The following is a 27,252-nucleotide window of genomic DNA, read 5'->3' as shown; positions in this document are numbered from 1 at the left end:
CCTGCTAAAACAGAGTGAGGCTCAGGACTCGGAGTGACAAGAGAGACGAGCTTAGCTGGGGATCAGCAACCAAACCATCCCATGCTAAACAGACATCTCCATGACTTCCAGATCAGATTTCTGAGGCGCAGCTGATCGCACTGCAATCCTTTAACACAAAACACCACTGAATTTTGCAGATGTGACTGTGGGACAGAGTGCAAAAGTTGGAAGCATGGGGGTAATCTTGGTTGTCCCAAGCTGAGCCTCCCATGCTTATAAGTCAAAGTCCTAATAAAAGCTTGAAAGCTATCACCATGTCATTTCAACCTCCTTTGTTTATTCTTGTTTTAGAACAAGCTTCAAAGATGCTTCAGTTACTAACGCCGTTAGATACTGCTTTCATACTGGCAGTCTGTATAAAATACTGGAAACGTTTTATTGCAAGTAATATTCATTTCCCATCTGGAGGCATATAATATAGCACTGGGTTTGAACACGTTTTTTTGGTCTAAGTATTTTCTAGCTTACAACCTAACTTTTACATATCAAAACACTTTTGCATATGAAACTAGCTTTAAAAGCAGGTTAAAAAAACCCAGCTGAAGAGGTCAGTGATCATATTTAGGAACCAGAATTAATTATCTAAGGCTTAGATTTTCTACAAAAACTTTGTCAAAACCAGGAGTCACAGACAAGATCAAAGAAACACGGTGGTAGGGTTAGTAGCTGAGCACGTGTAGGGAATATTCTTACAGAATCAGTATATTAGCGGCTGCTCAACGGTCACCCGTTCTGTGATCCCACACTTGATGAATGAAGTAGTGTAAGTCACATTCACTGGAGACAGCTTACTAAATCAATACTGGCATCACCATTACATCTTCATGACAGGTTATACTGTTTGTATCCTGTAAATCATGCCTCTCCCTACATTTCTGTTAGCTATTTTTTAAGTAGTTGCACTCAGAGGCTTCCACTGGGATACAGGTGTAATGCCTGTTCTGCACCTAGGATTTATTTATTTGAGTGGCAATCATTTCTCTACTTCCCATTGAAAATATATTTGACCTCACTAGTGATACAGATTTCCTAGCAAGCAGGCTTTAGGCGTGGCACGATTCCCGGCATTTCCCTGCCCCATCCAACAGCTGCCTTCAGCATCTTCTGCCTCCTGTCCAAGTCAGACAGGTCTGCTACCCCTCCCCCTCAAGTCCTTGTGGATGAGCGAAAAGAAGAAATTCAGCCCATTTTAGGGCCATTTCCTATTCACCTGGAGTGGCATCTTCCGGGATGTCAAAGGAATACACTGGCTTGGAGAATTTGGGAATATGGTCATTCACATCGCTGACAGTGATGTTTATTCTCATGTCTGAGGACTGCAGGCCATCGTCAGCACGAACCAGCAAGGAGTACTTGGAGCGGCGCTCCCGGTCCAGGCGCTTGGTGGCTATCAGATCTCCTGACTCGGGGTCAATGTGGAAGCTATCATCCGCACCGCTGATAATAGTGTATGTGACGAGGGCATTGGCTCCCTAAGTAAAAACAGAAGTGGTCAAATCAAGTTATTTGCCAGGAAAACCACATCATAATTTTCAGTAACACAAGAATTGTTCCAGTAACTGTACTCGGCAAATATTTTTCATAACTGTTTCCTTCAATAAACAGCCTTCTTGTCCACTCCCTTCATTTCTCCAGTATAGACACATACGCACACATTTTTTATTTATGAGACATGAAATGACAAGATTACTCGGATACTTTTTGCTCCACTGTTCACGAAAGGATCGCATCCAGTCAGTGCCATAAAGCTCTGATACCTGTTTGAATTTAAAGCCAGCATCACTGAGCAGTGCAACATCTTCCCTCTTAACAGGGATCAGCGTTTATTCTTCTTGTTTTATGTTCAAAGGTTAAATTAAATGCCTGGCAGTGAGATCAGCTCTGCCTTTCTCACTTTCTGGAGGCAGGATGGAGGGAAGAGGAGAGGGAGGGATGAAAGGAGGGAGGACCAGGGGCAGCCACGCGGCAGCTCCATCAGCCAGCATGCATGGCAAGAGCTGCAGCTCCTGGGCAGGAGAAACTCATGGGAGCCATGCCTGCAGCAGCCCCTCAAAGGCCAGTTTCTACATGGAAGTACATTTACCCCTGTAAATAAACAGCCCCGAAGCGAAAAATCATGTGTCATTAAAATCACAGTTATGATCTCTTGGGTTGCGCTGGAAGTCAAAAGCATTTGCTTTTGAGTCAAAGTATCTCATTTGTCCTTGGAAAAAATGGTTTCATATGGACTTTGCACATTTCTGTTAAAAAAGAAAATTAAGGAAAATAAACGTTATGTAGAAAACTGATCACTTCCCCCCACTTAAAGGTTGAATTTAAAACTTAGGAAAAAAAATACGGAAGCTTCCATCCAAAAAATATTGACACAGTGCGTTTTGCCTCAGCCCTGCCCTGTCACAAACCACGAGAAGTCCCCTGCATCCAGTCTGCATCACTGACTATTAACAAGAAAACTGATCAACCTTACTACAGCTCTTAGCTCTGAGGAGGACTGAGGTCTCCTAGAAAAAGGGATGCTACTTGAGCTCCCTATTCATCCACCTCCTGGGGACGGGTTGTGCAGGGACTGCTGCACCCAGAGGGTGGTCCAAGGGATAGAGGCACGCAGCACCAGCTTGGGTGACATCTCCCCCAAAAGCCAGTACTCAGCTATAAATTTTGCTTCTGAATTTATTTTTATATTATTATCAAAATTTAGCAGACCAACTTTGGTTGTTAAGGGAAAACAGAGAGAGACCTAACATCCTGGAGTCACGTCCTTCTTTTTCCAAGGCAGGCTGAAGGGCACCGAAGGTTTGGTACCTGCCAACATCGGACACATGTGCCTACATCCCCACACGCTGACTGTGCCCGCGGTGTGTTTTGGTGGGTGAGCAGGTATTTACCGTGCCCTGCCCTGGTGCCAGGGCAGAGCTCAGGTTCCACAGCTGAAACCTGCTGCTGGCACACAAGTAGCACTTCTGCAGTGAACAACAGATCAAAGAGATCAGGGAGATAGAAATTCTATCGCTGTTTCAAACACTCTTGCCTAAAAAAGCAAATTAACAGAGATAAACACCTGCTCATATTTGTGAGATGAGAGACAAGCTTTAGTTACCTGACCTTATGAGAGTGTCTCGTGCCAAACTTTTTCTCTGGGGTGTTGTTTCAAAGAGTTGGACTGAGCTAACTGATAAAATGAAATTTAGAAAGAAAACAAGGTTCTACAGGTGCACAGCCCTGAAGAGCAGCATGCAGTGCTTCAGCATACACAGCATCTGTGTGTTCAGGTGTACCTGGGGGAGGTCACACACTTCCCCCTAATTGTGTGGCTCAGCAAAAACATCTGATGAGAATTTAAGATTTCAGAGATGACCATATTCATCACTGCTTGCTTGACTAGCCGGTGTCCTCCCAATAGAGCACAGCTAAAACTACAGCCAGGCGTGATACTGCTTTAATCAAAGTTGTAACTTTGGGTGATTTAGGTGAGAGGCAGAACGAGATACAGATAAGTAAAACTTACTAAAAAGCTGTATAGAAATTTCCCACCAACAACTGACTTTAAAAAGTTGCAAAGTGCTAGAAGCTGTTGCAATTGTTAAAGTGACCACTTAGCACCTAAAGAATGGCTTTACATCTTTTCTCAGATCTCTGTGATGTCCATATTGTAACAGACAAGGGCTTGAAATTTGCTGCCTTCACCGTACCATTTTAAAGCATTTACAAGAGGGATTCTTGTACACCTCTGTTCTGTCACTTACCCTACTGAAGCTAAAACTGTGATTCTGAGAGCATCTGTGCACGTAGCAAAGGCAGCATGTCATTTTACTGAGCTGCATATATGGGTTGTGCGTGTGCAAAGAAAGAAGCCAGAAAAATGTAACCTCGCATGAATATTATATGTAAAACAAGGAGATCTCACCGTGCCCTCAAAAAGGAGGGGGGAGAAGTATTGCGACCCTAAACTGCACTGCTAAAAACCCTCAGACTCTTTGTAAAGGGTTTGGGTTACAAATGTTCTGGTAGGGAAATTGAAATCATCCTTTTTTATAAAAAGATTGACTGATTTCTGTCTAAGGTAACAAATCTATTCCCACTGGATGGAGTGCTTCAGAACGGATAACATATTAGGTGCAGTTTAGGAATGGTCAAAAGAGGCTGAAGCATAATATATCGTTAACATCTTAGACATCTGTTTGCCATATCACAGCAGAGAGTGGTTGTTCAGTATTTACTTCTTCCTAATCTGAAGACGAACAGCTAGAATTTTTGTTACAGATATGCACGTTTCCAAAATTCTATTTTTCGTCTGTGTGTCAGGCTGCTACCAGAAAATAAAGGGAAGAACAAAAAGTTCATGATCACATTCATACCATTCCTGGGGGTGTTCCAGTGGTTCCCTCTGCAGTAGTAAGATTAAGTACATCGATTAAAAGTCACAGGACGACTAACCAAGCTAACACAAAAAAGGCCAGAAATAAAATTCTCCTGAGGAGGTTAAATTACCTTATTATTTGAATGCAAGGATTGCTCGTTGTCAAATGTAACCCTATATTTTAGTGACAACACAACTTCTCTGAATGCTTATATTGACTTTTTAGGCTTTTCCCCAGTGGAAAGAATCAGTTCAGGTGAATGAAACAATATGATTAACATTCTCATAACTTACTTTCCAAAACAAATGCATACATCAAATTATATGTAGATATATTTGCCTAACACGTACAACAAGACTGCAATATCCCTCATGAAGTGACTCCCAACTGTTTAATGTCAATTGCTCAAAGCCCTTTGCTAGTTTCTTAATAGATCCTTAGTTGCAGCGTCCTCGCAGTAATGAATCTAAGCAGGTAAAACTATTTTGCAAACAGGTTCATGTACAGAGCATGTATTCCAGCATTGTTTCTTCTCCCCCTCTTTTTGGTGAAGACCTTCTTTAAGAAAGGATAAAATTGGTAATAAGTACAGCCAAAGGGCAATTAGGCACCGTCAGAAGTTTTCTTGTTCTCCAAGGCTCGTCTCACGTTAATTCCATTGGACACCTTGAAACTGGGCTCAACTACAACATCTCTGCTTCAAAGTTAGTTTAGAACTCAAGCTGTGCCTTAAATTAAATGTCAATGAATCTTTATCACAAGCTGGGCAGTCCAGCACCTTCACCAAGTCACAAGGTATGGCATAAGATGAGACTGATAACAAGACCACCTAAAACCAAAATGTGGGCAAATTTTTGCACTTAGCAGAACCGCTCATTAAAAGATGTAAGGAAAATATTAACTCATTATATACAAAGCAGCGAGCAGCATTCAAGTAATAGAGTATTTGTCTCACTTGCTCGTGTGTGTGCACCTCTTGTGACTCCATGATGACAAACACAGTTTTGTAAAAGGGCCAAATGCAGTTTAAAGCAGGGCCACAGTGATTCCCAAGGCCAAGTTCTCATGGAAGGAACAAGGGAATTAGTAAAAGCGTCCGTTTCCAGAATAGTTTTTTTAATACAGATATTCAAATAAGAAACCATGCTCCTACCTCATCAGCATCCATGGCTGTCAGCTGCAATATTTTAGACCCATCTCCTATGTTCTCTTCTACGGTCAGATCAAGCATATCTGTGGGGAATACTGGTGGGTTGTCATTGATATCCTGAAGTGTTATTTCCACCTGTAAAAAGCAGGAATCAGAAAAAGTTGCGTGAGCGCCGAGTTAGACACTGATTGGACCTGAATGTTACAAATCGCATAATTTTGAAAGAAATCAGGTAAATTGTTCTTAATCACACAAATTAGAACATTCCCAAATCACACCACCAATAAGAATAGCCCCTGCGGATATTAAAATTCCACATTGTTATAAAATACTCATAGGCAAGCCTCTAACATAAATAAAGTTAATTTGACTTGTTGATAGCAACTGATTTTAAATGGTCCTAGTCTAGTTTATATTGGAAAAGATCCACTGATAGACTGTCATTGTAATCCTCAAAGTCGGCCCCTGGAGGACAGCTGCCAAGTCCCGGAGCAGGAGATCGTTCAACCATTAAATGCTGCCTGACATAAAGATGAGGTGGTGTAAAATTCTCTCTGAAATGTTTATATATTGGCAACTTCCCGTTCCAAGGGGGGGAAAAAACACCCTTGCACTTTAAGTTTTTTTAACAAAAATAATCTCGTTTTACTCTCTCTCTCTCTAAGCTCTCCTCTAATTGCAAACATTAAACGTTACTTTAGAAGCACCCACTAGCATCTACTCTCCTTGCCTACACACACGTAGACAAATGTTCTTTTTACGTGCAATATTTGTATGCTTTTCCAAGCAGTAATGACAGCTCCTGAAGGGTTGTTGTGTGTTCTTTATTTCTAGTTTTACATAAGCAAAATTGCTGCCCTGCTGACGCTAATTCAAAAAGCTTCAGAGCTCCATTTTCCCTCGTCACCAGGTATGACATGTAATATTCCAAAAAAAGAAAGAAGGAAAGAGAGGGCACAGCTGGTTTACATTTATCGGAGAGAAAAAAGGCTTGTTTTGGACCCAAAATATTAAATGGCCACCAAACTCTGAAGACCCGCTAAATGAGAAAGCCGAGTAGCTGAAGGAAGTCTGTCTTCGTTGCTCATCGAGGAATAGAGAGGGGGAGATGGGGCTGTTGCACAGGGAGGCAAAGCTATGGAACATACCTAGACTGACCGACAACATATTATTTATACTACGGTACCTGCCATGTCATTACCCACAAGGAATCTATCTCCCTGCACTTTGTCGAAAATATACAGGTTAGGCTGCTCCGGCTATAATCGGCACAGATATTTCTGGCCATCTGAAGTCTACGATTTCTACTATTTCTAGTCGCCTGCCATAATATTTTCTTGTTTCTTTCTATTTTCATACAGACCACCAATTGGCAAGTCACTCTGGCTTGATGACCAGGATGATCCCAAAGATAAGTACCTGGTGACAGAGGCTTGGCTGTGCCCACAGAACAACCTAGTCACCCGGGCTCACCTGCTGCATCTTTCCCTGAGCCCTCAGCGGCTGCACCCCAGGGTCATGGGTCTCTAGGTGCTTCCTGAGACCACGTCCTGAATGATGCTCCATCGCTCCTTCCTCCCAAAGGCAACTGTTTGAGAAAGGCTAACATTGCCACCAGTGCCAGGCTTTGTGATGGAACAGATCTGGTGTGTTGTGCTACTGTCCTCCGTCAAAGACCCCAAACCTATAAATTGCTGTAGACATGTAAGTACTCTGCAAGTATACTTAATCCCAACACACCCATCTCTTCTGTTGCAGAGGATGTTTCTAATGCAAAGAAGGCTGCGAGGAGCTCGGCTGTTTCCCTGATAAGCATTTTTCCTCCAAGAGGATTTCTTCAGAGGGTGGAGAGATCTAGACCATTGTCAACACCTTATGGCTACGTTGGTCTCTGGGCATTATATATGCCACACAGGGAGACACCTTCCACCTGGTGCCATCCTCAGCCACCTCAAGTAAGCAAGCTTTATTCTCCCCTCCACCCCGCCCCCCCATTTTGTGTTCAGTATTTATGCCCACAGTGGGTTACTGTTACCATCACCCTGCCAGAACTTTTCCACAGCATTAGAGAGAACTAAAGTGTTTTTAAAAGCAGAGGAAAGATTACATTCATATTATAGATATATCTGCTGGAAGTGCAGACAAAACCCTGGTCCTATAGGCTTTACATGACCTTTCACAGGAGGCCATTATTTCTTTATACCGTATTTAATTCCTTTGACCGTTCACAAATGGTACACAAAACACTTTACGGCCTGAGACAGATTTATCATTAAATTTAAATCCCTGACAACAGGAGCACAAGAAGAGCTGACCGGAGCACCACAGGCTTCGACAACTAACAAACACAACAGACACAAACTTTCAGGGAATAAACCAGCCTAGGTCGGTTTTCATGGCGACTGCTGCATCTGGGCGACAATTAATCACAGAAACGGGAGAGACGCTATTCTTGCCAGGCGGGCCCTGCCCCACGACCTGGCACAGCAAACCGCGTATGCTCTTCTGCTCAAGGTATAGCATTTCCCCAGATACGGTTTCAAGGTAAAGCAGCTGCACAGCTCTGCAATTTATTTATTGGTACCATATATGTCACGCACAGCTAATGTTTCAGCTGCAGGTGACATTTCACCACCAGAACTCATTTTCGTGATGAGAGATTGCCTTTTGTAAGAATCCTATGAAAAATATATGACAACTTCTGGGGGTTTGGGTTAGGAGCTGTGTATTGCCTACAGCTTGCATAATGTAAAATAATCAGAATCCAAGAATACAGATGGCTAAGGGTTGCAGGACAAAATAAATTAATTATAAAGTCAGATTCCCAAGAACTGACAAAAAAAATAAAGTAATTTTATCCTTAAAATTCAGCTCACAAGTAAACAAAGACACTGCACTTTATACTGAAGACGTGCTTTAGTTAGTGGTAAAATAAGAAATTCTCAAATAAGGAAGAGAATTTTTTAGAAAGAGACCGCAATATTTTTAAAGAACATTTTCACCATGATTTACTATTTATCCACAGGGCTTAGGTAATGCATATTGCTTCATAATTCATTGTTGGCTAAGTCTAATTAGCATCCCTATGTAAAGCTATCTTTCTACTTCTCCTATAACTTACGACTTCGGCTTACACGCAGTAACGCAAACCTAAGGAGTAAGATCCTGGGATGTGCCTGTTTGCAGAAATTTCACTCAAGGAATACATCTCTAAGAAAAATCTTGAGAAAAATCTTCACATTTTCCCCAAAACAAAAGAGTCCATTATGTTTTATGCCAAAGGCCTCATTTTAGAAAGTATACATCCTGAATGAGTTAAGGTATAAATTGAATGTCCAGTCTTCTAATCAGGAGTTCAGAAATTCATGTCACTTTGAAATTATTTCAGAAGTTCCAACCCAAAGCAGAAGCCTACAGGACAACCACAAGCACAAAGTCTTTCACCTTTGGTCACTGGAAGATTTAAGCACGTCTTATCACATCTTTACTGGGGAGGGATGAGACAAAAAAATAACCCACAAAGCTTTAATCAAACATTTAAACTACATCTCTCACCACCCAACTGCCTCTTATCTTTCCAATCCCACATTACATTTGCATAAAGATATCAACGTGTATCACTGATTCTTGAAATACACAGATTGATTAGTATTGTATGCTACCAATTAGTAATTGCGTGCAATTCTGCCTCAGACTTAATGAAGGCAAGACAAGGTGCTCATGGCAGTAATACTGGTCATCTGTACCATAGGCATCATGTTCAGAAGGGTCTACAGAACATGTGCTGTGCTCTCAGCGTGCACCAATGACAAAACACCCACCAGCGACAACAGCAAGTACAAGAATAAATATCTAGGAAACCAAAGACCTCTAAACCTGAAATATGCTACAGGAATTAATAAATAAATAAATAAATAATCTTATGGGATTTGTCCAAACCTTGGTCCCTGGAATGGGAAGGACTCATTAGGTGACAACGCCTGTATCACTGTAGGCAGCAACGTGCCCAGGTTACATGAAAAGTAATAACCACCCCTCCCTTCTCCAAATCTATCCAACAGAGGGAATATTCTTGACTCATCTCAAACCCATCAGTTAATGTGACTCCACGATGCAAGCCAGGTGCACGAATCTGTCACCTGAGAGCAGTCTTTGGACCGCTCGAAGCACTATGGCTAGTCTCTAACCAAAAACTTCCACAACTTTCCATCTGATAAATCCTCTATTTCCATTTATATCAACAGTACCTATAATAAAGGACCCAAAACTTCTTACTTTCACTCAGAGGACTCAAACATAATAAAATATAGCAGCAGCCAAGGTAGCGACGCATGTTTGCCCACACCTTGTAGTTGTCTAAATTGCTCTCTCTGGTGGTCCAGGCACTGATGTGGGCTTTGCTCCTCTAACAGCCTTGAATTCCTGCAGAAGCCATGGGAACATAAATAGTCACAGACACTTCTAAGTCTGTTAAGCCTGGGACGGAAAACTGATTAATAGATTCAAAATGTTGCCTTACTTTGTTTCTTCAAAGCGAAATGAAGGAATCAGAAAGCTTTGTTCTAACCACGTACATATGTATGTAAAACTCCACAACAATCACTCTACTTTTGTATAAATTCTAACATAATGCTTTTCCATCACGTTTAATACGTCTAGAAAAAAGACTGCAAATTAAAGCTTTCCCTCACAGTTTATTCTGCATAAAAATACACTACTTATTTACTATGTCCTATAAAAAAAAAACCACAATAATTTTACATATAAATTTCTATGTAAACTATCTTTGGGTAGGTTTTGTTTGTTTGTGTGTGTTTTATGTTCAGTCAACCTATATTAAATTAAGATGCAAAAATACAGACATACAACAACTCATAGATTAGCAAAAGTAGCAGGTCAATACCATAAAATTTCCCCATGTCTGAATCAAATTTCTCATTCTGCAGGCTTAGTAACGTTCTGACAATGATGCCATGCCCCTGCCACTATTACAGAGGGCCAACCCATCCTCATCTGCAACAATTAAATTGCTGCAGCCTGCTGTCATAGACATGTACAAAGCTGAGCAAGTATTAATTACCTTTATCTTCTTAAGATTCATATTTGCTGCTCAAATTAGTCTTTTGTGTATTTTTCCTCCATAAACAAATTCAGAAAAGATTGAGGCAGGGCAGCACTCGCCTCACACGGTTTTGCCTCAATTTACTTTACACGAAGATGTAAGAAAAATAAGAGTTCTTTTCTTCATTCAGGCAAACCTCAGGTCTTAACAGATATAAGAAATCATACCAGAACCTCCCTTCCTAAAGCGTACAGTATCTATTGAAGCATTTAGGGCAGGAACCTGAATGCAAAATGTCACTGGGAAATTCAACTGCTGCTTCAAAATGTCTTTACTTTGAAGAAAGTACAAAATGCTCTCTTTGAGCATCAACTGATGGCATTCATGAGGATTCTGTGAAAGAGACACTTTACACAGAAAGTGATGCTGCAGTGTCAAGTCTTCAGTAGTTTCATACTTTGTACACAGTTCTGAAAACAATTTATTCTGGGGGAGGTGAAGGAGAAAATTGTGATGGAAACCAAGAAAAAAAGGTCTTTTTTTTTTTTGTTAACCAAAATGAATATGAGTTTGCATTTGAATAATCTATTCTTATACTTATTCAAAGTAATTTGTTGAATTAAGGAACAGTTGCTCAAAGACAAAGTTTCATTTCTTAGGGCAAAAGAACCAATCCACTTCAAAAACACCAGTGCCCCAGGCAATTATTACTGAAAGGCTAGACAAATTCCATGCTCAACATAAAAAGCTTAACATGAGAGTTTTATTCTGGAACAAGAAATTATTTTAGTGACCAAACTTACTGGGTTTATGAGCTACAAAGGTATGTAAAATAAAACATTGCACTGGAAGGCAACGTGCCAAATTCTATCCGATCGTAACACCTTCTATAAACCAATGGGCTCATTTGGCAAGAACCTATCCCTCTGTTTTATTGCACTTATTAACATTTCTTTTTCTTTTATTTCAAGGTGAGGAGGGTTTATAGACAGAATATTTTTTTCTAAAGTTCTTCCACCTATTGAACGAAAATGAGGGGAAAAATAGATGCCACAAGAGACTTGAATGAGCTCATGTGGCAGCAGCAAGTTTCACCGGGAGTCCCCAAACACACACAGTAATTCTTGCTTGCAGCCACCCTGTCCGCGTTACATGCTCGATCAGAGATCTATAGATAGAACACGACCTAAGAAGAAAGGAACTCCCAGATGTCTCACACGTTCGATACTTCTTCAAACGCTACGGCTATTTGATTAAAGATCAAACAGAGTGGAAAGGCAACAGCTTTTCTTTCAGTTTAGAGGTTGTTGAGTCATTCTTCTTCCCCTTGCTTTCTGATGTGAGGTTCACTGCCTCTCTCAAGAGATACCATGTAATAATCTACAAGCAGCATTGCCACACATTGCCTGTAGACTTGTGTTTATGCTTAAGCCATTATATGACCCTTCACATTAAAAAAATTATGGAGCTTCTTCTTCACTGGACACCATGGAGGTGTGTTACCAAATTTAACAGAATAAAAGTGAAAGGAGTCTATTCCCTATCCCTTGTTAAATACTCTAAACAATATCATTCACAATCGTAAAAAAGAAAAATTCAACTATTAATTCATCACACCCATGTAACTAACTGAAAAAACTGGCCAACGCCAATCATTTTTCTTCTGCCTCCAGCACTTTAGCCTTTTTGTTCATCCAGCAAATAATGCTTCACTAATCCCGAAAAAGGCATATGTATGTGTGGATTCCTTTTTTTGTTGATGTGAGTAATCATATTGGCTACTCACATCAGCCAAGTTACAGTTAAACTGTCTGCAGGACCAGTGCGTGCATGCTTCCTCCAAACCGTGAAGGCAAGGGAACAGAAAGATTACCAGAGTACAAGCAAGCAAAAATGCATTTCCAGAAAGAAAAGAAGAAAAATCCTTTTTGGAAAAGAAATCAGATGTTCCTAGAAAATCTCTATAATAATGTTCCTAATAATGATAAAAACCCATAAGCTACCCTGAACCAGTTTCCCACCTTGCCCTAACTAAAATACTGGGAAACAGTAAGTGTGGGGACGAAAAATAAACACTTATGTTTTAAAATTACTTGGATAACCAATAATAGCAGAGCTCAGGAAGGTGGAAAACCTGAACTACAGAGCATGCATATTTATAATTTCCACAACAAGACGGAAAGCCCATTTATAAAGCAAATGTCTTGGGACAAGGCAATAGCTTTTGCTCAGACAGAGGCTGAACGAGGCAGCTGAATATCCCATTTTCCAGGATGCAAACAATCCCAGTGCATGCTAGTACAATAAAAATCACATTAGTCTATTGTGCTGCAGGCCAGCAAACCTGTTAAATAGAAAAACAAAGTTGTTAAGAGTCCCACTATTAACAGCGGTAAGATTGCAGCTGGGGAGAAAAATGTGAAAAAAACCCACCTCTAAAAAGGTGCTATTTGGAAAGAAAAGACATGTCTGAATGTCATGGGGCAGCAGCAGTCACTTGATCTTTGACTTTTGGAGTAACATCTTTAAAAGAAACAACACAAAAACCCAACAACAAAAATCAATGAGGTGAATATAATCCAAACTCTTTCTAGTCCATTTTAGGCAAAGTCCCTAATTTTAAGTGACGGTGACGAGCACTTAGGCAATAAACACGTGTCAGCCATATGCTTAGACCTTGGACAATTAGGATCTCTCCGCAGAAGCAGATGAGGGCACAAAACTTAATTTTGATGTCTGAGCATAAGGGTACCTTAATAAAAGAGAGGCTGTGGAAGTTGCCCAGGGCTACACAACTGCCCACTCCAAGCACCCCAACGCAGAATAAACGTTAACCCAGGAAAAGACAACAGTTTGAGCCCATACGGAACAGGGATTATAGAAATATTTCTTTCTCCTTCGCAAAACCGGGAATTACTACTGATTACCAGCCTTCTAATCATTTGGAAACTTAGGGCTCAATGCATTTTGTCAATGTTTAATTTTCACCATTAAATAAACATGCATGGAAACATGGTTAGTAAGATTTATATGTAATGTTGGAGTTACCCTGCTAATTTTAATCTGTGGGTTCTAACTCCAGTATTTTAACACTGTGTAACTTCCCAGGAGTTAAAACGGTAAAGTACAGTTTAGTAAGGCAATCTGATGTTTTGCAACCAATTACATAAATTTATGTAATTTATATGTATATATATAAATTTACAATTACATAAAGCGTCAGTATTTTCTAAAAAATGCCAGGAAATCAGAGTGCTTTCAAAAACTCAGGGATTTAACTGACACTACCAGAAAAATCATAGAATCACAGAACAGTTTGGTTGGCAGAGCCATTTAAAGGCCACCTAGCCCAAACTGCCCTGCAGTGAGCAGGGACATCTTCAACTCTATCAGGTTGCTCAGAGCCCCGTCCAAACTGACCTTGAATGTCCCCAGGGATGGGGCATCTGCCACCTCTCTGGGCAACCTCTGTCAGTGCTTCACCACCGTCAAGAAAATTTTCTTCCTTATATCTAGTCTAAATTGGGTGTAAATCCATTTTCATCATTAGGTAAAATTTCAGTTAAGAAGATGTAATTTCTTTGTGCTGCAAAGAAAAGGTGCCATAATTTGTTTTTTCTTTCTTCCCACTGTCACTCCCCCCACCCCCCCTTTTTTTTTTTTTTCTTTTTTTTTTTTGTTAAGGTGACCACTGGGAGTTGCACTGCCTGGAGTCTTGATTAAATGTTTCACTGCATCCAGAACACTTCATCATGCAGCATAGCCAAAATCTATTATGGCTTGCAAGTGACTCATGCTTCAGCTATGAGAAGACCATAATAAAGAACATTTTACATAAAAATGCCAAAAAGGTTGGTAATTTAATCTTGATTCTAAGTAGGTATGCAAGGTCTCTGCGTCCAGCCTGTGCAGACAATAAGGCATTGTCTGGAAACACGCTACCTACTGTGGTTACATCGAACTTTTCGGCGAAGCCCAGATGATAACGCCACTGAAAAGAAATGACTCGTTCATGTGAGAGAGCTGCAAATACCGGTTTTAGCAGACATGCAGTATGATTTATCCATTCGTGCTAGGGGTCCATCACTATCTGGGCATAATGCTCATTAAAACCAGAGACATGGGAAACGGCATTATTAGCCTGTGAGTAAACACATGTGGCTGATAAATTGTGTTGCTCTACATGCTCATAGTAATGGATGAATAAACGCCCAAGCAGCACACAGAAATAAACTTCTAGAAACTATTCTTTGCAGCACTTACCCCTGGCAGGCATACCGTACATCGCGGAAGGGGCCACCAGCAGTATCCTGACACAGCCACTAATGAAACAAGCACTGGAGCCGGGGGCTCACCCCTGCTGCTCAGCAGCTCCCAGGTCCGAAGCCAGAAGCAAAGATGCTCTCTGGGCTTCCCCGACTGACTCTCTCCAACCAAGCTATTCATGTGTTCAGATACCCCATCAGGTCACTCCAGGCAAAGATTTGTCACGATGTCCTGTTACGCACCCCAGGGCACAGGGAAAGGAAGGGTTGGATATTCAAATGCAAGCAAAGCAAACAATTCAGGCTATGTTTCAACTACCAATTCCTTATTGCTCGGGCATGTTATATGCAAGCAGCCACAGCTGGTGGCATTCCTCCAGCAAAGGTGACTACTTCTGCTGACCCAGCAGAAGATCGCTAGCCAGGACACCACATTGGTACCTCCACTCCCAGTCCTGAGACACCAGCAAAGGCTAGCTGAGGATGCAGTGCGGTACCGATGAGTAAGGCTTTGGGGGCTGACTCCATCGTTTCTAAAGCCAGAACAGTAAAAAATGTTTTTCTAAAGGCAAAGCAAGCCACGTTGTCATTCCCACTCTTCCTGAAATCAATATTTTTAAATAATTGTTTAAGCGCTACATCATTTACTGCTCTCTAAAAAGAGGCATGGTCTCACATGCAACAAGAGGGAATTAAGACTGGGTTGAGGAATGCACTACTCAAACCTTGGCTAACATAAGAAAGTAACAGCACACTTTTTAAAACACACATCAAAACATGCATAATCATATATATGTAAACCCCAAATAATCCAACTTCACAATATATGAGAGATAAAAATCCAAGTGGTACAAGGAATAAAACTGATAAAAAATGCCACAAGCAGTCATGTTTTCCCCCCCCTTCCCCACAAAAACCATAATGAAATACAGGTTATTTTGTCAGTACTGGTAAATGAGTAACATGTGTAGCTCAGTCAATATTCATACAGTTTAAAAAAGAGATTGATTGTTCGAGTAAGTTATTTTGAACTCCATTTCAACAGGGCCATCTAACATACTAGGACCTCTCCCAGGTCCGCCCAGAAACAGCAGCCCGGTGGGACGGACGCGTAACTGTGCTGGCACCGAGGACCATAAGCTGCTCCAACTGCATATGGCACCCGTGTGTGCATGTGTATGTATACATGCATATGACAAAGGCCAGCTTGCCACGCCAGCCTACCTGCTCAGAGTGGGCACAGGGACGTGGCAGAGCTGTTGCATGTCTCCTCTCCTCACCCAGCTGGTCCCGACGGCGCAGCCCAGGCAGCTGGGGCAGGCAAGGCACATCTTTCCTGGAGAAGCTGACATGAACCATGACTCTTCCCACAACTGGAGAGGATCAGTTTTCCAGTCTGCACTGGAACAACATCTCAGAGAGGTTTGCCATACAAGTTAGAGCTCAGGCAGCACTGCATTCAGTTAGTCCAGCATACCCAGAGCGCGTGCATCGCCCAGCTTGTAATCTCAACATGAAAACACGCTCACCTGGGGAGCACCATAGGGCTGTGCACTTCAGCAACCACTACGGGTATCAGAAAGACCCGTTTACTACGGCACACAGCACATGTTAGGAGGTGCAATTGCTTCTTGTGCTGCCACCGGGGCACGGCGCATGGCGAGGAGGGCAGGGAGAGCAAAGCGGCTCCATCTGCCCCTGGAGCCCTGAGTCCGCAGCACTGCTTGGCCACTGCAGGGACCAGAAAACACTCTTCCACCCATCCATTCACTGCCTACCCTTCCCTCCCCGTTCACTGCTGGGACATGCGCACACATGTGATCCTATGTCATTTCCCCAGACAAAAAACATTAGTTCTTCTGTATCTAGCAGTACCTCCAGTTACAAAACCTATTCCAAATACCTGCCAAAGCAATACAAACGCTTGGCAAACACTTGCTAGTGAGGGTGGGTTTTTTTTTTCTTTTTAGTTTTTTTGTTGTTTTAGGGGTTTTTTTGTTAAATACTTAAAACATTATACATTTGGGAACCATTTAGTTTATAACATTGCATTTAATTAAATGAAGTCTACTGCCATGTAATAAGAAATGGATTGAATTGGTAAGAACACTTCTGTCCATGCCAGAAAAAAAAAAAAAAAAAAAAAAAAGGAAGGATAAAGACAGAAAAAGTAAGCATTAACAGTTCAAGGACGGGAATGTCACACCTCTATATTAAATAAATCACCTAATTAAACTCACAGGTGTGACATCTAAGACACATTCAGCCATCAGGACAATAGGATAACTCCACCACTGAAGGCTGCCCAAACAGAGAAGAAAAGCTCTCTACCCAGAGCCACAGTAGAAAAAGCATTGCTATAGTCACTTCAGAAATCACCGTTTTTTCCTGTGAGTGGAAGGGAATTAAAGATATAGGACTGAATGCTGACGGATGTTTTGCAGCATTTTTTTTATAGTGGCACCTTTCTGAGAAGAAACACTATATGAGTCTAAATAGATTTTAGCAATTAAAACACACAAGGCCAAAATGTTACTTTCCAGGTTCGCATTTAGAAGAACTGAGCCATTTTCTAAAAATGCCCAAAAGCTTTTTCCCCAGAGCATCAAACAGGCTGCTAGCAGGGAACTGCAAGGGCTAGAAATTCCAAATTTTTGCATCCTCCTACAGATTCCAGGGAAACGCCATCATCACCTTATTCCTCATTTGCAGACTGCAGCCTTCTGCGGCTGCTTTGTATCTGCTCCTGCAGCATCAGGGGCGGGGTGGGTTCCCTCCCTATGGCCACGGGCCACTTGCAGCCAGAAAGGCTTTTTTATGTGGCCACAGATGGACCTTCTCATTGTGGCTGCCCTCAGCCGACCCAGCTGACCATCAAGGCTATGGTGGCGTGATCTCCTCTGCCAGCTGGGCAAGCTCTGGGTACTCAGAGGATCACAAAGAGGTCTGTTAAGATGAGCTTGCTGAGTGCCAGTGACTCCGCACCACCTGGCCACACGCTGCAGATTCCCCTGCCGCTCCCACCTTCTGCATGGCTGCCAAAGCCACGGCAGGTCTGCCTAAACAAACACAGGTCACATAGGACTTAAAGTATTGTACGTTCTCCCGAACGTTTTGGAGGCAAATGCTAGTCCTGGGAAGGCTACAACAGGGTCAACTTTGATTCATCCAACTTCACCCTTGGTCTCACTGAAAATTGCCAAGGAGAGACACGAGGCTTCTGCCTAAGCAGATAAGGGGACATTTAGAAACAAATGGGACTTTTTATTTGTGGGACCCACACAACAGCCCCCAAGTGTCCATGATGGGGAGCTGTACAATGGCTATGACAGGAGTTAAACCTGAGCTGTCTGGCTCTTCCAAGAGGGGAACACATGAATTCATCTGGGGTCCACTGGTGCAGCGTGACCGAGCAATGTCCCCCAAGTCACCAAAGGCAGCAGAAGCATTGCTCCACCATGGGGTCAGGCAGTTGAGAACTGGCTGGGAAGGCCTCTCTCCTCCTCCTGGAGGAAACACCAGCTCCATGAGTACTATCAGCTTGGGAAAAGAACATCAAAATGCACAACGGTGGGTTGAGAGCTTGTGAAGGTAAGCACTTGGAATCCACTACCATTCCTCGCCCCCCACCTCAAAGGCTTTTCATGCTCATCTTAGGTCTTGCAAATGATTAAAAAGATTAACCTTGCAACGTTGCAGGTTTGGGGAAACTATCTTTGGCGAAGGAAATCCTTCTGTTTCTCTTTTCTTTCCAAATCTGTATCTTTTAAAATATAGAGTTATGCTGCTTTCCCTGCTCACCTCATAAAAATTGAGCAAAACAGCCAAGAACGTCAATTTTCTGGGCACACCAGCCCTCCTTTATCCACCTTTCTCCCATACATCAGAATCTCTGTTTAGGCAGCTGAATTTTCACGCAAAAATTACTCCAGTTATCTTTTTGGTCAATCATGACTACACCACCGCTACTACAATTAGTCATTCTTGCTAACAGTAGGCTGCTGCAGGATGTATTAGACCAATTTATATACTTGCACAAAAAAGAAAGTCCCACATGCCTCCAACGCTTAGATTTTCTGCCCAACAACATTCAGTCGGTCTACGTTATCCCTCCTTAAGAAATTGCTGTTTCTAGCGATGAGGTTTTGCAGCTTTTTGAAGCTGAATAGAGACAAATATACTAGATCTTTACCAAACTGTGAAGATTCAAATTTACATATAACTACAAACTTTGATCTCCAGACATGTGCTGAATAACACCATTTTTTGGCCTGGGAATGGGGAAGGTGGCTGAAGCTCAGTTTACAAAATCCTTCATGTCAACCAATGACAATTTAGTTTCCCACACTTATCTTTTGAACTTTCTTACTCAGCTGTTGGACCTCGGATTTGAGATGGAATAATTTTTTAAAATCAAGCATTACAGACTAACTAAAAGGTACCTTTCAAACTTCTCATTTCCTCACTTCTGTAAATATCTATCCCATGACCTTGCACACTGAAGAAAAAGCAAAAGAAAACAGGCTTTCACAGAAATAGCTGGAATATCTGGAGCAGTGTGCTTATGTGGGATTCTTACAGTCATCTTCCATAATAAAGAATATGAAGTGTTTTATTTGAGCATAAATTCAGAGATTTTACTTTTATGGGTTCCTAAATATCTGCTACATATTTCCTTATATGTAGAACCTACATCAACCTATGAAGTTACACTCTCTGGCCACTACAGTCCATAATGAGAACTTTTAATAGTCCAAATCCTCTATTGATACCCAAGTGCTATATTACAGCTCTTTCCCCCAATACCGATGGCTTTACATCACAGCTACTCTCACTGACTTCAATGCGTTCAAAGATGACACCTTAAGGGAAGAGCAAAGAGAGACAGCAGACATATGTATATACAATACATGAGCAGAGTGAGCTTATTCGGCAGTTTCTGTGGTTAATTCCTTCCTCAAAGGGTTGATTGATACGCTTCTTTGGGGTTTTTTCTGCCTTTAGTGTAGTACAATTCTGGGCTGCCTGGGAGGAGAAGGCAGAGGTGAATGCCTAATGGTACACACTGTCCTGCAGCTCCCTTATGGGACACACCATGACTGACCTGGGGACCCTTCACAGCCACCTGCTCCCAAAGGACATTAGAAGAACGTGGTTTTCTAGTGGATAGTCTTAAGCAAGTCCTGATTACTGAGTCAGAAATACCACCAGCAGTCGACAATTATAATACAAACACAGCTGTTAGGAAGGGCCAGTTGGACTGCTCCAGACAAGGAAGGACCACACCAAAGCCTCCTTTCAATCAAGTCAAAACTAATTTGGACTTTTGATAATCTTAGTAAACTTTAAGGGGGGGGGGGGGGGGAAGAAGAAAGAAATATACTGGCATTTCTGCATATCTTAATTTTAGTGTGGCAGGATGCAGGAATACCACAAGAAAATGGTTCTCATGGTATTTCGAGCACAAGTGAAACCAAAGAGACTTTTCTTGCTCAGGTCCCTGTCTGATGTCCTGACTAAAGTGACACAGCTATCCCTTGCATTATAGCACTTGGGTTTTTAGTTGTTATCCTTGTCATGCCAACTCTTTGATCCTTTGAAAGTTCACCACCACTGGTCATTACGACAAGCCTCTGTTTAAAAACGTATGGGATGAATTTTAGTAGTGCTGAGAATCACCAGTTCCCTTCTGAAGAACGTACTCCGGTGGGGGGTGGGGGGGATTAAAAAAAAAGAAAAAAGAAATCAGAATGAATGTTCAAATGTAACCATAAAAGATGCAGAAATTCTCACAGAGTTTAAGCACCCTTAAATATACAACTAGAAGGTACAATGCTTTCACTGGAAGATTGAACCGAAACTCAATTTCTGTGCATTAATCCTTCATTTTGCTTTTCCATTCTTCACAGATGATAATGTATGTCATGTCTCCAATAGCGTATTTATGCTGTGCCACGCAATTGTTGAGAAACATACGGTTTTCCTCAGTGATCCTGTAGGTTAAACTGCAACAGCATCAGTTTTGCTGCGTTTAACTGAATCAAGAAGTTCTATGTACTGGATGTACAAAGTGGCCCCCTATCCATGTGGAACAGATTAGAGGATGATCATTCATTGTATGTTCACCATTGAAGCATTTCAATAGTTTTACAAACAGTCAAGAAAAAAGTATTTTGCAGGCAAAAATGGAGTGGTTTGCAGTGAAATGATCATATTATTTTAAAGGGCAGGAGAACAGAGGGTAGGAAAAATGAAAATCTTAAACCAAAGTCAGTCATATATTGACCCTTAGTAAGAAAATTACAGCAACAAACCAGGGCATCATGGAGAGGTCTAGAGAATAATGCTGCATTTCCCCCCTCCATTTGTATGTTTCCACCACCACCACCCCCTTAAAATTCCTCAGTCTCAGCCTGGTTTGATCCTTACAGAGTATGACACAGTTTATTTCTTTTTTTCCCCTCAGTATAATGTAGAAGAATGCCAGAGGAAAAACTTTATGTAAAAAATTATTTTCTAGGTACAAATGTAATAATCCTAAAAGCTTCCTGAGAAAGCCATCAAGCAGTGGAAAGAAGGAAAACAAAGCAGGCAAAGAGTTCTGAATAATTAAACAATGGCAACATCTCAGAAGCCTCTGCTAGCTCATAGTGTTAATGTTGACAACAACATAATTACTAACATAATTTCATAATGAACAGGTGGTGATAGGGCAACTGGGAGAGCGTTATGCCTCAAAGACATCATAGTGTGCTTTACAGGGATTTGTTTCTCGTACTACAAGTAATTGCATAGGAAGCAGAGATGCAGATGCTCTGTTTAAAAGCATTCTATAATTGAAAATATAAATACTTATCCAGAAACATACTGTTTGAAAAGCACCATTAGCATTTGTGAGAAATTAATAGCATCAATTTTTGCATTTATCAATAGATGCCTACTACAAACTTCCAGCAGACTTCTCAAACATGACTAAAGGCATCTTGGTAGTAGTAAAATTATTAATGAATTTGTCTTCCAGGGGCAAAAATAAAGGACAGAGAAATAAGGTGATATGTTTTGTACAGTGCAGTTGATGGCAGATCTGACTGCCGGCTTAAGCCTTCATCATTCCTCATTTTCACAGTCGGAATGACACTATCCAAAAGCTGCATGGACAGCAGCGACAAAGGGAGGAAGGAAACCTCTCACAAAAAATCTCTGTCTCGCTCTCAGCCCCAAAAAAAGCGCCCAAAGCATTTTGGTACAACACAGTCATTCCTTCAGTGATTTCTGTGACCAAACTATAGTACAGAGAAGCAGAAGATGCTATTAATACAGAAAATACTTCAAGGGACGGTAAAATAAAGAGTATCCTCATTTTAGAATCCTAAGGTACATCACCTAAAAAAGAGGTGCCGCAATTTGAAAATCCAGTTTGCAAGCAGCAGAAAGATCAGAAATTAATCACACAGTAACTTTATATTTGTAAAACTACCATAAAAATGTACTACCACACAAAGTTTATTCACTGTCTATTGCTGCCATGATGACCATAACAGTGAAATAATCTAGCTACAGTTCTCCCCATTCCCCAATTACATACAAAAATGAGCAGACAGAAGTTTGTCAAGCTTTTCTATTTACAGATTAAAAAAAAATCCCAGTCTGTGGACACTATTATGCTCCTAGGCCATTAAGTAAATACATATACAGACATGCACAATTTCAGAATATATTAAATGTTTTGCAGCATTTTCCCACGATTTACTCGGTTCCTATGTGGACAAATGCCCTTTGAAGAAGCAAGTCAAAGCAAAAACTCACTGAGAACTGGCTCAGTTAATTTGCTAGCAATCATACTTGTGTTTTCCTAAACAATATCCAGCATCTTAACTGAGATCACCACAAACTAAAAAACACATAATAGCTTAAACCTGTAATCATTAGCGTTTCTGAAAATTCCTTGTGAATTCTGCATTTAGTGACTTGGAACCACTGCTCTACAACGTGATCTATATTTCAAGCCTAGCTGTCAGAACCTGATGAATTTAAGCCTGAAACATTTGAATGAAATTAGTAAACACCTCAAAGAGTAAAGAAAAAGTAGCATATCTGTTGCCTTTCATTTAATCTTCGATATTTAACTGGCATTTAAACCCATTAATCCTGAATTAAAGACCAATAATACTAAGAGCCTTGAAAACAGCAGAAGTAAAAGGACTATTCCTGCCTAGCAAGGTGCCATATGAAATTCTAAGAGTTATATAGCCAGTGTTCAGTTTGCCCCCTTCACAGATAAATTTCAATCAAATTCAAAGCCTAAAGGACAATATCATGTTCAACCCATTGTTGAATTAAAAGGCATTTCATTTTTGTATCAAACTATGGTATAATAAATTCAGATGTATCTAGCAATTTTTATCATAATGCCCTAATACCACGTACTATAAAAGTATCATTATTCTTTAATAGCTGAATAAATGATAGCAAATTGTGAGAAAACTTACACGTACAAGCGTGATGAAGAACAAACGTGGTGATCAGGGAAAACTGGCATCAACTTTAATGAACTACAGTTTTATAAGCACCTTTTGCCTATTCAGACTGCACAGAACAGTCTGACACAAGTCTTGTGAGTAACTTTCGATGGACGGTATTTGGTTGAAGTTAGTACAGAACAAGACAAATTAGACTTAACCACAGTTGCTTTAAAACCAAGCTGCATCTCATTTTAGATACTCAAGGGGAGTTTTGACAAGTACCAGCACTCTCATTAATCCACCACCACTCGCCAAGCTTTTAAAGGAATCTTGTTTGCTGTATCTCAGAAACTGGACATGCTCATATTTGATTGAGTCACCAGCATTTCTATTCGAGACAGGGTCAGTTTTGATGCTTAGGAGAGGTATGTTAACTTGTTCAAACCTAATGGATGCAATGAAAGCCCTAAGTTGTAAATGCCTCTGCAAATACAGTGTGTCAAAAGGTAAGCACCTGCCAGGCTGGAAAAAATCTGTCCCTAACCTACACTATACCTTTACCTTACAGTTATATTCATAACTATTAATATCTTCATCTTCCAGGCCAACATAATTTAAAATAACTTTCCGCAGGGAATTTTTGATAGCTACAGATAAAGAAGTTAAGAAGTGCTGCTCTCTTTCTACAGTACTTTAGAAATATACTCATCTCTTACATTTGGTAGCATGCAATAAATGAGAATTGGTCATGAAACAGGCAGGGAATGGAAAGCTTTGAAACTGAAACAAGAACACTAAATTTGTCGTACACAGCCTGGTCCTCAGCCCTCTCATCATTAGCTATGGGATGGGCTAACTGTGCAAGTGACCAGAAACTCATAAAAATTAGTATTAATGATGCAGAAATTAAAAATAGCCAGGAAACTATTTTCTGCAACAGAACCAAATATGTCAGGTTGTTTTCAAGTATCTGCTGACTGTGGCGCATTTAACATTAAAAATAGATTCACGTTACCATCCTGACTTACAAATATTAAGGTTAATATAAGTTTCTCATAACTTCAAAATACATTATTTTGCTTTGTAGTTTCTATCTGCTTATTCACAGAGTTGTCGATACAGTATTTGAATGCCTTTTGAGAGGCACCTTTACCTTTCGCTTATGCTTTAGAAATCAACAACACATCCTGCTGCGTGCCATTTGCTGACATGTTAGATTCCATCTCAAAAGAAGGTATTTCTAAAAATGATCAAATATAAATTGCTGATATATTCAAAACATCTTCCTGATAACTATTCCTGTGCATTTTTTTCAAACACATTCCTTACACAGGCATTAACAAAAACACGCACAGCAGCTTGCTTCCTTCTTGAAGCCCAGTAATTCACATATGCTTTCCAGCCAGGCAATGGTAATTTCCCAATGAGATGATATGCAAAATGCTGTAACTACTTGCACTAAGCTTCAGGGAGGAAGTTACAGGTTATGATTACAGTAATTCAGGTTAAAATAACTACAGTAAAAAGAAATGAAGGGTAAATATTTGCAGCAATGCTAATTGATGACTGGATTCACATGCTGTTTTCAGTTACCCCGAAACAAATCCTGAAAGGCTCCAGCAAGGTTAATGCCTTTCTTTGCACATGTTGCACAGACTAATGTACTTGGTAAGCACTGTCAAATTAATTAAAATGAGCCTATGATACAGGGAAGTTAAAAGGGTTAATCAAAACCTCTTTGTGCATCAATGCAAACCCCTCAAATATGTCAGAATTAATAAGACCAGAAGAAACGTAACAGTTCTCCCGTCTGGACCACCAGAACCTACAGTTTGCCTCCCCTTAATAAATGCTATAGGAAATCTATTCCTTTCTTCTAGCTGTGGTATTTCTATTTTGCAGTCCGTTACCCCTTGAATGCAACAGAGAGGACTTCTTTGAGCAATGGAATCCACCACCATTTTAATCATCTTTGCTAACTCCCGATCTTGAGGCAACAGTAAAACTACAAACTTGTTAATGACAGCTCACAGAAACATGCAGAAAAGTAACGAACATCCAAATCAGGGTCTGGGCTGCTACCAGGCAAGCAAGCACACAACTTGGTGTTCACGTTCAGAAGAGAGTCAAGACGGGGCTGAGAAGCTGGATAACTTTATTCAGCCAAACCTTTCTCTTTGCTAGAAAACAGTAATGGATATTTGTTTCAAAACAATGAATCCATGGAAAAAAGCTCTCATGGTAAGGAAAGAATGTGCTAATTTGAAAAGTTCCAGTTAAGTCACACAGCCTTGTTTTCTACAAAGCTTAGCTCCATTACAGCCCTTTTGTCCACCAGTCCCAAGGTCTCCACCACGTGGCTTGAAGAAATTGGGAATGCCTCTGGAGTTGGATTTAACTTTGAATCTCAAATCAAACACAAAATATCCACTAGCATACCCAACTCACAAGTTCACCTGTGTTGACTTCAGCTGGGATGATCCCCTTCCCTCTTGTCATTTCTTTCCACTGGGAAAGGCTGATATGAAGTTCAGGAGATATGAAGCAGGCAGGAGACAACTGGGACATTAACAACTCATTTTCCTAGCACTTGGCTTGCAGCAATGCCCCCCCCGAGTTCCTGCATCTTTAGTCTTCTGAAGCAACAGTGAGCACCCTCAAATAAAACTCTAATGTAGGCAACGGCGCATCTCAACGCACTGCTCAAAAACGAAGGCTCAACTCTGATGTTGCTTTATCTTAATTTTCTGCGCCTCTACATATATTGATGATCTAGAACTTTCAGAACCAGAAAAATATCCCTGTCATGCCATATTTGAACTTATTCATTCACACTCTATTGAAAACATTCGATAGTTTTTCTGGCATTTACTGTTGAAAGCAAGGTTGACAAACGGACATACTTCAGCATGAACAGAAAGTTTTCACGAGAAGTTACTGCTCTGACAGTCGCCTCCACTACTAAAAATGAGGTGCAGCTTGCTAATATTCTGGTGACAGTCCAGCTGCAACTGCACAAATGGTCCATGCAATACACTTTCTAACCAATTTTATATATTGAAAATGATGAAGTGAATGGAACGGAGAAAACCCAGCTACCACAACACATACCAACATTTATCTGCTTCACACTTAAGAGCGCTGACATAATGTGGCATCTCCTCCAGCCAGGTGGAGATTGAATTCCCTGGGAATTAAAACTGGCTTAAAACTGGCCTATTAATTATAAATTAATTTGTTGTCCAGACAAGCTGTGGATGCCCCATCCCTGGCAGTGTTCAGGGCCAGGTTGGACGGGGCTTGGAACAACCTGGTCTAGTGGAAGGTGCCCCTGCCCATGGCAGGGGGGGTGGAACAAGGCAATCTTTAAGGTCCTTTCCAACCCAAACCATTCTATGATTCTAATTATCCTTCTTTTTACATCACCAGCAAAAAGGAAACGTTTTACCATCCCTCCCACCTCCAGTGACAGCTATCTCCTCCTTTTCAACATGCAGGGTGATATTTAATAGGATGCGCCAGCTTCCTGCACGCTGGGGTCAGCGTAGCCAAACTTTCTCATTTGAGTCTGCGCTCCTCAGCTGCCTGCCTTGCTCAGCTCCCAGATTTAACAGCTGCTTTTCCAGAGCCTGTGATGCCCTAGAGATTCAGGGCTGGAATCAGAACAGTAAGACACCAAATGTCAGGGGTGAGGTTGTATGTTTAGTCAAGGTCTCTCATCTGAGGAAACTCTTTTAGCCTTGGAGGACCACTTTGCTGCCTATTAGAAAAGCTGACCATCAGAAGAAAATAGGTGTTAAACTGCAAGAAGTTTAATCCAAACCAGAACCTTACAAGACACCTTCATCCTCAAGAGGTATTTCATAAATAGACAATCTTGTATACTTCACAAGTTGAGAAATACAGATCTTCC

General features: G+C 41.0%; 1 protein-coding gene across 1 annotated transcript in view; it reads right to left on the bottom strand.

Annotated features, from left to right (window-relative positions):
* The window catches only part of FAT4 (FAT atypical cadherin 4), a 150,858-nt gene that overhangs the window by 66,280 nt on the left and 57,326 nt on the right, over positions 1-27,252 (bottom strand). The window contains exons 2-3 of the mRNA XM_040612771.1: positions 5,554-5,685; positions 1,253-1,514 (exon numbers count right to left, since the gene is read on the bottom strand). Of these exons, the coding sequence (XP_040468705.1) occupies positions 1,253-1,514; positions 5,554-5,685 (394 nt within the window). The remainder of the gene's footprint in view (positions 1-1,252; positions 1,515-5,553; positions 5,686-27,252) is intronic.

The sequence above is a fragment of the Falco naumanni genome, chromosome 1, assembly GCF_017639655.2.
Source record: "Falco naumanni isolate bFalNau1 chromosome 1, bFalNau1.pat, whole genome shotgun sequence".
In the NCBI taxonomy this organism is placed as follows: domain Eukaryota; kingdom Metazoa; phylum Chordata; class Aves; order Falconiformes; family Falconidae; genus Falco; species Falco naumanni.
This window is presented reverse-complemented; position numbering and strand designations above follow the sequence as displayed.